The 13,029-nt window shown below is 40.6% G+C and overlaps 1 protein-coding gene across 8 annotated transcripts in view; it reads left to right on the top strand.

The window, feature by feature from the left end:
• Positions 1-13,029, top strand: part of LOC309602830 (dymeclin) — a 222,469-nt gene that overhangs the window by 184,036 nt on the left and 25,404 nt on the right. For 7 of the 8 annotated variants that reach the window (XM_082336826.1, XM_082336825.1, XM_082336822.1 and 4 more), the window contains one exon: positions 6,301-6,414. In XM_082336826.1, coding sequence (XP_082192952.1) covers positions 6,301-6,414 — 114 coding nt within the window. Of the gene's footprint in view, positions 1-2,217; positions 2,292-2,392; positions 2,458-6,300; positions 6,415-13,029 lie in introns of those variants that run through there. The other variant, XM_082336829.1, reaches the window with a different exon arrangement.

The raw sequence follows: 13,029 nt of genomic DNA on the forward strand, positions 1-13,029 counted from the left end.
ATTTTATGTTCTGGGCCACTCCAACATCCTTCTGGGCTTCAGGAAAATCCTCCTTACATTAGGTGTAAGATTTTCTGATCCTAAGCTCTAGTCCAGATTTGTATTTCATACAGAAATACTATCAGACAACATGGTAATGTTCTATTTTTACAGAATATGTGCAATCTGTAATGGTTTTTGGACACTAAAACGGTTGCCAGGTTGCCTTGTCAAGAATGTATAAAATGGGTGTGACGTATCTTGACTTTAGTAGGTATTGGTTTTACTCTGCTGCACATAATGTTCTCATAAACCAAATAGAAAGCACGAAGAGGTGAAAATGCTAAAAAGTGGGTGCAAAAGTAGCTGGAAAATGTACTGAGAAGATAGTAAGAAGTAGTTGACGGTGCAGATGGAAAGAGGCACCTGCTGCAGTCCTGTGTGGATATGCAAAGGGAGAATAGCCCAGAGGTCTCCTCTAAGCCTGCTCGTGCTAGTGACTTCTTAGCTGGATTACTCTGGGTTTAGGCACCGTGGAAGAAATTCTAGGGAGAAACAAGAGCTGTAGAAAACAGGTGCTGATTAGCCAAAGGAAGGCTAAAGGTGATGTGATATTTTTCGAATAAAACACTGCTGTGAAGGGAAAGGGAATAACCTGTCTCACATACTTGTGGATTCACAGGTCATAAGGAAAGATTTTCTAATGTTAGCAATAACAAAGCACTGCGGTAGGTTTCCAGGGACTTCAGCGTTAGAGACCTCTGGATAGCAGACATTTGGCAGGATGAGGCTGGGGCAGAGGACAGAGCAGACACGTCCGTAGGCACACGTGAGTATGGGGGTGGCTCTGCAGCTCCGCAGCTCCGCCAGCTGCTCGGACCAGAGAGGCGATTGCCCAGGTTAACTGCGGGACAGACTGGGTCACCGTAACCAAGGACTTTGCCTCAGGATCCGGACCATTCAGGTTGCTCTGGAAATAACACGTAACCTCTGTGTGCTTCATAGTTGAGGCAAAAAAACGGGTAAATGTTTAAGGGTCATCAGTGCATAGAACGCTCTTCTATTGAAAACTACTTATCTGCCTCTGGGTTTTTATAAATAAGCTAAAAATCACCATTGCCAGCTGATTGGGAACATATGGGAACAGTTAATGCTGTACAGAAGAGACTGAACTCAAAATACCTTCTGTTTCCTATTAATTTACTTTTCATTTTAGAAAGTCATCTTGATAGGATATTGTGCGTCTTGTTTAGCTAAATGGGATATTCTTCCTCTGGATGGTGAACAAAGAGCAATGCTATGGTAACTGTTCTGGCCTCCTGCAGAAATGTTTCAGCTGTGAACTATCTATATGCCTCTGTTTCAGAGGTGGTCTATAATTTGGTCAGCAAGCTCAGATGTGTCAGGAATTTGGTGGAGACTCTTCATTAGTAATTCCTAAAGATGAGTGTGGTTCATGGCCATGGTGAGAACTCACTGGCTTTCATTACTTTCATATTTCCTATGAGCTAGTGATAGATATCGTGTGGTTGAACAGGCTTAACTAGGAGCTGCTAGAATTTTGTTTGCAAAATAGTCTGATAGAAATCAGGAGGTCAGGAGACATGGTTTAGTGATGCAAAGGATTCGATTGAGGCAATTTCTTACTAAGAATTTAATTCTCCAAAGACATTTCCCTGCTAGATTTTAAAATCAGTTGAGTGGGCTTGGCTCTGGCATAGCAACTCCTATTTCAAAACCTGCAGGACTTGCCATGAACATAAGAACTGATCTGTTATGGTTTTCCATAGAAAAGCTTTAATCCTGCTAATTACTAGAGCCTGGCTAAATACTTTAAGTGATTTTTATTTTTTTTCTTTTTTTTCTCCCCACTCCTACCCACTTTCTTTGCTAGGAGTGGGGAGATGAGAAGAGCGGAGTATCTTGAAAAGTTCACGTGTCTTTGAACATGCTCTTAGTGTCAAGGTGAATCGACAAGTTTTTCACTTCAGTACTTCAAGTCTGCTGATAAACCTTTCGTGTTTCTCCTGCTATTGAATCACCTGAAGCCATTTCATCCCTTCTTAAATCAGTGCGGGTTGGCTTTGCCTCACTTTTGCTCCAGGACAGAGGGTATGACTGTCAGCTACTGAATGTAGCTATGATTTATATTTTCCTAAGGAAGCTACTTAGCTGAGGTGCTAATCCTGCAGTCCTTTATGACAAGAGGTTTGTTTTCTGCTTTTCTTCTCCTTTCAGTGTGCCGTCAATACAGCGTGTTACTCTCCCAGTGGTGAACACAGCTGGAAATGTGAAATAGCCAGTGTCAAAATGTATGTCCTTCTCTTTTCATCACTTTCAGAAGAAAAAAATGACAAAAAAGGAATCAGAACTTTTTCATTTGTTGCCAAGTTATTTTTTTTCTCTTTTGCAGAGTTAACCTTGACAGTTGCAGGCCGAGGAGGCAGCAGTGAATCGCACTGTTATTTTTAGCTGGAGGAGAAAGCGAGGAGCTGTAGTGTTAGTTAGGCAGCGGCACTGCCTGTGAATGGGCTGGGGCATCGCAGCACTTCAGCATCCCCTGAAAGAATCCAAGTGGAGAAAACATCTTGTCCTTGATAGCTCTGCTGCTTGCTACATGCTGTAGTAAATAGAAATATTTCTTTACTTAAGCCTTTCAGCCCTATTGAAAACAATAGATGGGTGAAATAATAGACATTGTGGTTATTCCCTCATAATCTTAAAAAAAAAAATCTCCAAAACCTAAAATGTCATTTAAATCATTTTAGCTTTCTTGTAGCGCTTTTAATCTCTGGAAATATTATGTAGATTTATCGTTTAGAAAACAAAAGGACTAAAGATGCATCTCTCAGGGAAAATTGACCTATTAAATGGAAAAGTTTTATGAAAACTGATTTTGGAAATCACTATAGAAAACAGTGGTTTTTTAGAGATCTTGAGTATTTTGATGGTATATTAATACAAAGCCTAGAAATCCCTGAGCTGATGGCGACCAAGCCGTGTTGCTGCGTGCCCATCCCACCACACGGCTGGGTAGCTTGCACAACCAGAATTAGGCTCTCTGCACAGGGCCAGGCGCTGTGGATACACCATTTTATCTGAACACTGATACGATATGCCTGATGAGGGGTTGTCTAATCCAGGATTAGACGTGCCTTTTAATCTCTGTTAATATGGAAGCCAGATTGGAGAGAGAGCTTTCGGTTATGTTCCTTACATGGAGGGGGCCTTTCAGCGCACAGCATAACTTGGATACAAGTAATTCACAGCGACTCATTAAGTTTCTTGTTATTCTTCTTCTTAAGCAGTCTTTGCAGTTATTTTCTGTTTTCTTAGACCAGTTGCCCAAATAATTAATGAGAAGAATAATTTTCAGAATATCAAAAAATGGACACCATAAGGAAAAAAAAAAAAGTCCATCTCTCAATCTAGTTCATTTGCCTGGAGATCTGCTTTTTTCTATACATTACAGTAATATGCTCAGCAGTGGGTTTAAAAGCATGTGCTAAAACTTGAAACTCATTTAATATTATCCAGCCAGTTTGCTTTTCCTGGTACATTTTCTTTTAAAGTGGACAAGGAGTTAAATCTGTTAATTTTCATTATTATTTTAAATGCAGCTCTATTACTTATGTGTGGAAGGTAATTAGAGCTTTTTCAAAGGAAAAGGCTACTCTTCCTTAATTTTATGTTAAGCTTTTGTTAAGCTTTTATATTTTTATATTTGGGCACATTACTAGGTAAAGTGTTAGACCTTCTGCTACAGAAGAGATGGGAGCTTGGGCAGTAGGGATGTAATGCTGGATGCTTTTTGATTTTATTAATTTATTAATGATCATTAAGACAAATAATGCTTAGACATAAGTATTATTATTTAAGTAGATATTTTTCATTTCAGTCTTCAACTGCATACCAAAAATAGCCAAAGTTCTGTGAAATGCTGACATAGCCTGAAAATGCTGGAAGCCTATCACACTTCTCTTCTTTGTGAAATATAACTCAACCAAGATTAGTACCTTTACCACAAAAACATAAAAGCCTTTTAAAAACACGTTAAGATTGGAGGCTTTGACTTTCCAAAATAGGAAACGCCAGAATTCAGGTAGTATCTGTGAGCTTCATTCAGTTTTTTATGCGTATGCATTATGATAGTATTTCATCCTTTTGATTAAAAGCGGAATATTAAATTTTGCTTTTGTTGTGGTTTAGCAGAACTTGAGCTAACAAGGCAGCACTAGTGGGATGGATTCTCTGCATGAGCCTGCCCTGGGCGAGGATAGGTTTCACCAGTGATTACTGACAACAGAGGAGTGTTGAAATGCAGGAAGATTTTTTTTGTTTTTTTCTTTCGAAGTTTGTGGGCAACTTTCTCATTCCTCTGTGAGCTGTGTACCAGCAATTTGTCCCAGACTCTAAGCCAAAACCATGTCAGCCCCACTCTGAGGTCCTCACGCTCTTTGCGCAAGCTGTTTCTTGCCGTTTTCCTCTGTAATTTCTGGTTCCTCCCTCCAGCTCCTTTGCTTATGAACTCAGCTCATCTTCCTACTCCTGTTTTTTTCAAGGATCAGAGATCACAGCGCTACAGCAGGTCCTTATCTGTAAGAAGGTAAAACCTACCTGCAACATCTGCCAGAGGCAGTGAAATTCTCCCTTCTATTCAAGTATGGAGATAATCGTAAGGACAGTACAGAAGGTTAAACCTGAATTTTGTCTTGACTGATTTCCACACTTTTGTTGTTTAAAACAAAACAGAACCCCCCAAAAAAATACCACCCAAACCGCAACAACCCCAAAAAACAACTTCCAGCAACTGTCATCTGTCTCTATCTCGCTTGGTGCTTCAGCTTCTAGGAAGAGATTGCTCTGCGATGGAGCAAATCTACCTGCTCAAAACAAGGTCTAAGGTTTCGGGGATCAGAGGAGAGGAACAACAAATTTGAATCTCACAGTAATCAAGCCATCAGCTGTCTTTGTTTTATTAACAGCAGCTGAGCTGGGAGGCATAATTAGGGTAATGGTTTCTGGCTCCAGCTGTGTCTCACTACAGAACAAAGAGAGCTCAACAGAGATTTTGTAGTATAACACACTTTTCCCCCCTTCTACTTGGGAGAATTAACAAAGATTCCTCGATGTGCTGGAGGTTGGGATTCAGATACAAGTGGACATTAGTACTCTTCAGAGGAGAGATGTCTGAAGCCTGTGAGATGTCGGGGAACCTACCAGCAGCATGAGCAGTGAGTGGAAGCTGTGGGTGGCTCCAGCCAAGGGGTAGCTGGGTGCTCAGGTGTGCGTGGGCTCTACCAAATGGCTCTGACCATCTTGTGGTACTTTCAAAGGACTCTAAGTAGGTGTTGAAATTTTGCCCCGTACCCTTTTTGCGTTGTTTTGAGTTTCGGATCCCCTGCGTGACTGATGAGTTCCTCTGGGCTAAGGGATGGGGGTTTGCAAAGTGTGCTCTTTTTGGATGAAAGGAGCTATAGAAATGGAGGTTTTCTGATGTCCCACATGGAGAACTGCCGGTGGGATGTCTGCTTCTGGTGTGACCTACTGAGCTTGGAGAGGGATAAAAGTTAAAGCCTGACCTAACTGTGTTCTAGCTAACAAGGACCAGCTGGGTCACAGAAAGGGGGTGGGGAGGGAAATATGGTGAAAAGCAGCTTGGCCTCACCAGGGAGATGCATAGAGGATGAGAGCATTGAAAGGGAATGTACAGGTCCTTGGGCCTGGAGTCTGTGATGGGGAAGGTACATGGGGGACTTTGGGTGGTTAATTAGGGGAGAAGAGGAGCTTTGTAGGCTTTTTTTTTTCCCCCTTCCACTTGCTGTGGCTTTGGATGCTACAACCCCCCCCAGGCAAGTCATGTAGACTCTTGTAGTTGTATTGAGATATTTCATAGTTGTCTTAAAGCCTTCTGTCCAGGAGTCATTAAAACTGTAAGGATTTTACTTTAATGCTTGAAAATGAAAGTAAATTCCTAGCCCAAGGTATAAAAAGTAGACTGGAAGGCCTCGAAAATCCTGATGTGCTGACAGATAGAAATATAAGCATATGTCAGTGCATAGTACTTGAAAAGGTAAATTTATTAATTCAGCTGTGTGCGTTAAAGTGTAACGTCATCTATCTGTTGAAAATGACTGCAGGAGGATATTGATAATTGTGCTAATTTAACATTAACAAAGTCTCCCTGGTTGCAACACAAGCAATAACATGATTATTCTTTAACAAGTACAGATACATTGATCCAGGGAAAGAAGACGACAGTTTCGTGTGTAGATTGCTCTTCTTTTCTATTTATTTATGTGCTCTGATTTTTCATTCCAGGTGATCAGCTTTTTCAGCTCCCGATTAGAGCAAGCTGGAGCTGAGCTGTCAGTGGAGCGAGTTCTGGAAATCATCAAGCAAGGAGCTGTTGCTTTGCCCAAAGACAGGCTAAGAGTAAGTGCTGAAGACCTCGTCAGTTAAAGTGTACTGTTCCGATCAATTACATACATACCCTTTATATCCATAACATCAAAACATCGTTTCTCCTATCAATAGCGGCAGATAAGGGATTACATTGTGGATGGCCATATGTGTATGTTTTAATTTAAATTCCTAATTTGTGCTAAATGTTTGGGTGAGTTTTCTTGATTAGTTATTAAATTGAAACATGTGGAGGAACTACCATTTGCTGAGGTTAAGGTTTTCTCCATCATATCTCAAAGATGCAGTCTTACCTCTCCATCAATTGTTTAGTTAAGCTGTAACCAAACTTTGATCATTCTTTTTTTTTCTTTTTTTTTTTTTGTTAACTTATTCTTCTTTCTCTAGTGCTCTGTCTCCATCTGGGTCTGTATAAAATACTATAAAGATAAATTTCTGGGGCTTTAGTTAAGAATTAACCAACCTACTGAAAATCAGTTCAGGACCTGTAAGCCTGGTCAACGTGATCATGAACTTTCTGTATAATCCTGAGCAGACTGCTCCGTTCTCTTCTGAAAAATCTCTCAAATCTTATGAGGGATTTACTAACTTGACAGGTTTTGTGAGGCTAAAATCCATTAAAGGCTGTGTGATGTTTAAATGCTGCAATAATGAAATCTGTGTAAGTAGGTGAGTAAGTAAATGGGAGTTATGTGTGTTTTTTAAACACACGACAAATTTGCTTCTCCATTATGCCAAGTGTATTTTGAATACTGTCTGCTTTCTGCAGAACCATTTTTGTTCCTACTCTATAATAAGAGAGCGGGAACATCTTCCCAAAACCCATTTCTTTTGTGATAACTTTAGGAAAATATCATCTGATAAGGCATACTGAGCCCACACGGCCATTGGTGATGGCTGGTAATTTATTTATATCCTGGTAATTTTAAAACACCCAGTGGGAATTGTCTAGCTGGCTGTGTATACTAATGTCTTTCCTACAGCTCCCTGTGTCCCTGAGATGGCATGTATTTAGTCACTCAGACTGAATTACTTTGAGAGAGATTGGTTTAGAGTCTGAGTCCTGAGCTGCAGTACAGGAATAGCCTAAGTAAAACCAGAGGAGTTGTTGGATCCATATCCAGCCCTTCAGGTTGTGTCCTTGCTACTCTGTGATGCTCTGAATACAGAGAAACACTGAACCTTTTGCTTTTTCTATGACAACTTATTCTTACATGCAGATAATTAAAAGATATTATGTTAAGAGGCTACAGTGATTCCTTCTTGACATAGAACCGTCACTAAATAAATTAGCTGCTTACAAAAAAATGAAGGTTTTATCAGTTACTTAGTGTACCAGATTGACTTGCATGTTGGGGCACAATTTAAAGAAATGTTGTTTCTGGAGTGAAATCCCATCACGTTTAAATTTTCTGCATTAATGATATACAGCGTTCAAAATGACGTGTTTATATTGCCACTTAAATCAACAGATCAAATTTTTGACAAGTGCCAAGCTCTGTAAGTCCTCACCAAGCAGTCGAGTACTTACAATTTTAAGGATGCTTATAGTGTGACTTGGAGCGCTTACCTTTCCTCCGAAGGACTTGACTTTTGGGGGCAGGGTTACCAAGTGAACACAGACAGTCTGGCACACAATTATTCTACACTGCTCACTTTCACCTAATGGGTTTTATCATTTTTTTCAAGATCTTTTGGCTGAGTAGCAGTTTGGCCAGAGCCAGTTACTCCTGCATGGAGAAAAGTTGGTGACGCTGACCTTGGTATCTGTAATGTCATGCATTAATTTGTAAATGCAAATAACATCCTTTCTTTGCACAGACAGTAATGATGAGCAGCACGTGATTCCCTCCTGTAGAAATGACCTTGTGAGTCTTCATGCCCTCTATCCTTGGACCTCTTTCCTAGGAGTCTCACAGTTCCTCAGGTCTTCTCACTTCAGTCTCTGAGGTTTTCAGGGGAAGCTATTCTAAAGCTCGACAAAATCATATTAAGATCAGACTAAAGATATAGTTACACAATAACTCTGGCAACTCTGAGGAACTTCAGCAGCTAAATAAAGGAGAAAGCTTTAATCCGCATGTCTTTAATGACACTCTCTGGGCATGTCTGGATGGGTGGGAGCAGACCTACCCACAGTCGCTTTGCCTGCACAATAGGCTCCGTGGCTGTTTGCGTCGCTAAGCTCGCATCTGCGAGCTGGAAGCTGTCTGGCTGCGTAGACCAACTCGTATTGCCTGTTGAAAGAGCAATTTTCTAACACAGGCTGGCTTGGGCACCGCCAATTCAGAGAAGTGGCTTCTGGATAGGAGTTGGCTTGTGCCTGGCCAGCTTGGACAACATGTGGAGGAATTACGGGTCTGTTGCATCTGGGTTGATGTGACCTACGCATAATTACGACGTGCAAAGCTGTGGAGTTTAATCCTGAGAATTTATAGATCGGCTTTGCAGTTAATTGTTAATTAATTTTCAAGCCATCCTTGCCTTTTTCCATAACATACTGAAGTGCTCTAAAGTACCAGAGACCCTGCAGAGATATTACTCCTACCTCCTAGAAATTATCATCTTCAGCTGAAGCACTCTGAGGGAGGTGGTTGAAACACAAAGAGGTTATGATTTGGAAAAATGAGGACTGAAGCAGCGCTTTTACTCACTTGCTTCCCTGCAGCTCAGACAATAGTGGTTTTTTTCTTATATATAAGTACCTAATGTATGCACAGATAAATATAGTGAATGTTTTCAAGTAGCTTATCTTGGCCTTTGTCGAGGAAGTGAGCATTCAGGAGGTGTTATATGTATTCAGATCTTGAGTCTGTTGCTTAGGCCATAGTTCAAACATGAAAAAACGTCAACTAAAAATAACAGCACTTAGACCCACGACCCTGATCTGCATAATGGTGCTTATCAGTTTTGTAGCACACCCCGGTACTCCTGCTCCTGTTCACTGTGGGAAGCAACATGGGATGCAAAGTAAGCATATGTGTTAGCAGTAGGTCATATATCTATCTATACATTTGTGTGTGTGTGTGTGTGTTAGGAAAGATATCCTGCATTTTCTTAGCAAATAATTATTGGGAAATGGGAGATCTAACTCATATTTTCCTTCCAGTCCTGGACCAATCTGACTGGAGACAAACAATGTAATTAACATTAAGCATATGCTTTTAGCTGTGTACTGTGGAAGGCAGGGAAAGTCCAAGCTGAGTAATTAGCCTTTTAGAAGACTTCTGCATAAATGGGGAGATAAAGGGCAGGTGCTGAAATCAAGAGCTGGTTATTTCTCCTTCAGTCTGTGGGAGGAGATAAATGAAGTTAATATGCCCGGGACGGAGGCAGGAGCCACGGCGTGGAGATAGAGCTGTCTCCTTCGCAGACAAGCAGCCCACAATCCAGGCTCCCTGTTTTATTGCAGAAGCTTATTAAAGGCAATTTAGAGATCATAGTGATAGGTGAAAATTGGCCTCATTCTTTCGTTATTTTTAATTTTTTTGTTAAGTTCTCAGGCTGCCTTTCTTCCCTTTGGTGAACTATCTGTACTTTCAGGACTAGGAGCGTGAGAGAAGTGGGGCTGTGTCTAGAGTCTGCGAGTTATCTCAGGATTTCAAGAGGAGTTAGCCAGCAGATAACCGCTCTTTTACAATAAGTGGGAAAACTTGTTTCGAATGCCAGCCAGTGACTGGAAGCTGACATTTGGGTTCACGGAATGATCACACTTGGGAGGCCCCATTTAATGCCTTAGAAAAGAAAAGTTCCCATTAGCTAAGCCACTTAAGGCAGAGATTCCATTTTCTTGAACGTATTCTGAGCTGCTTTTATTTTCCCCCTATTTCTTTTCTCCCTGTGTCAATGAGTATTTTGTCATCAGTGTGCATTCTGTCATATGTTCTTGATGCGTTATGCAGTCATGCCATTATGCCATCCACTCGCACCTTTGTGGTATGGTACAAAATTTAATACTTATTGAAGCGCATTCGAGTTCGACGGGCGTTAAAATTTCACAGAATATGTAAAAGGAGCAGAGGTAAAAGCCTTCAGTCTCTTGACAGAACAAGTTTCGCTTTAGGTGTTAAAAGCACTTTGCATAGGTTTTTCCTTCTATTAACGATGTACTTCCAACTCCTTCAACTTCCATTTGTTTCAATGGAGAAAGCCCCTCATCATCAAGGCACAAGAGCACAGGGGAAAAGAGTAAATTGTCATCAGAGTGATGGTAGATACCACCTGGCAGCTGGACCAGAACAGCTTTTTGTCCCTGGCACATCACCCTGCTTCTGGGGAAGCAGCATCGACACCAAAAGTTCAGCTACCAAACATGCCATTAAAATAACACGGTTGTTGACTGAGGTGGCAGTGGATTCAATGGGGGACATCAAGCGTAGGTACTTTCAACTCTGGAAAGAAAGTATAGCCATAAAAGAAAGTGCATGCCAAGTCCCCAGAACTGAGGGAGTCTAAAAAGTCTCTTGGTTTAGCTACTGAGCTCTCTGCAAAGGTTGCCCTGCTTCTGCAGATGCTCCTCCTAGGGATGAGACATCATCTCTTCAAATTTGTACAGTCACACCAGGCAGAGGGGCAGGACATGGGTAGCACTTGTGCAGCACCCCACATTGCAAAGGAAACGGTAGCATTTTATATGTATGCATCCTGCCTAACGTGGTGTTGATCTTGAGAGACCATCCATTGCTCCATCTTCCATTAAAATTACTCCTGATGATGGTTTTTTTTTTTTTCCCCCCAGAGTCCTGATGTCCTTAGTCCTCAGTGGTTGTTATTTGGCCACGGCAAGATGCTGGCTTCAGAATCCAGACACGTGGTCTTTAATGATCTAAATTGAACCTTGGGGCGGATATGTAATTCTTAATGTACAGCTTTCTTGCATTTGTTTAACCGCTGTAGCAGTACCTCACTACCATGCATTTTAGGTAGAAGACTGCACACGCTAACTCTGTATGACACATTAAAGAGGTAGGGGCAGAGGAGTTATGGAGACCAGCAACTCCTTTACAAAGCTCTAGGGCATCGCACAAAGCAAGAGAGACAGAAAACTTCCTTAAAAAATAAATTCATCAGATTCTTCCTGATATTTATGTTTTTCTGGCTGAAGGGTCAAGGATCATATTATAGTGGAAGCTGATTGTGTCTAATACATCCTTAGGTCTGACACTAGGCAGGCATCTGTAATGCAGACTTCCCTTTGCTGACCCTCAACTGCTGTTAACCCTTAACCTGAAGAAGATCGGATTAGTAAGAAAAGTGTAAGAAACTTTTAAACAAAGTGCTTTTTGGGCCTTTCCAAAACACCAAACATATGCTAAGAATAATAGTATTTATGGATTGTATATTTCCTTCTGACAATTTATACCCTCAATTAAGATGTCAAACTTCCCTGCTTCCGTGAGCTGACCTGTAAGTGATGAACAATAATTCACATTTCTTTTGAAGGCATTCATTTTAGAGGTTAGATTCTCCGAGACCTCGGGTAGAGAAGAATATACTCCCCATCCCTTGAGAAATATGATTTTGGGTAATCAGAATTCCAGGAAAAATGATCTTGAAAGTTTTGACGGGCGTTGTGGCCAGAAAATAACTTATCATCATGGAGCTGTGAGCAGGCAGTCAAAGACATGTCTGCACTCAGCTGACTCTGGCTAATCTTAAAGTGGGATTATAAACCTGTCTGTCTGTCTGTCTAAACCAGGGCAAACCCTTATGCAGGTGCTCTTCTATTAATATAAGCCCAGCTACTTAAATTGTTGAGAATGAGTTGAAACTAAACTGAATGACACCACTTTATAATAGGTATGTCCAAGCAGGGGTTTATATCGTTTAAATCTGTTTAATTAAATGGTGCAAACTTGTGTGTAGGCAAGATCTAAAGTATGTGAAAAATATTATGGAAAAACTGTGACTATTATAGTACTTAAGGTTAGATACTTGCTGACATACTGCATCATATTGGAACTCTTGACTGTGCATTGCAAAAATTTACAGAAAGAAAGTCAAAAGTCGGGCTCTTAGCTCCATAATCCCAGAAGGGAACCAAAACTTCAGGGCTGCAGTTCAGAAATAAATACCACCGTCACTTTTGAACATTAATATGATAATCCACAGAAATGCTTCCTTAGTAGGAGGTAGACTTGAGGAGCTAGTTAGAATATATAGCATGGTAACAAATTTTGCAGTGAAGGCCATATATATTTTTAAACAACATTGCAACTCTTATGCTTGTTTAAACATTTTTTTATATGCCTGGTTATTTTTTTTAACACTGAAGAAGCCAAGGGCCAAAGTAAATTAGCTTTAGCATCTGTGGATTAGAAGTCTTTGAAATTTGGTGACTCCTTTTGTTCCATGGTTAAAAGTGGATTTCAGCAGTCTTTAGAGAGACTTCTTTGTAGCTATGTATAGTGCAAATACAGTTGATGAGTTGGATTGAATCCTAACAACACTTCATTTTCAGAAGCATCGTTTGCGTAAGATAGAAGAAATCTGTTAACTTAGAAGCTTTAGGGAAAGTGAAATAAATTATACTGCAGTCCTTTGAAATGTAGTTTGACTTGAAACTTGCGATCCATGAAAAGCCATGGAGCTTCATATTGCTTGACTCAAGACTTTTGAGATGTTGGC

Source organism: Platalea leucorodia (genome assembly GCF_965183815.1).
Source record: "Platalea leucorodia genome assembly, chromosome: Z".
NCBI lineage: Eukaryota > Metazoa > Chordata > Aves > Pelecaniformes > Threskiornithidae > Platalea > Platalea leucorodia.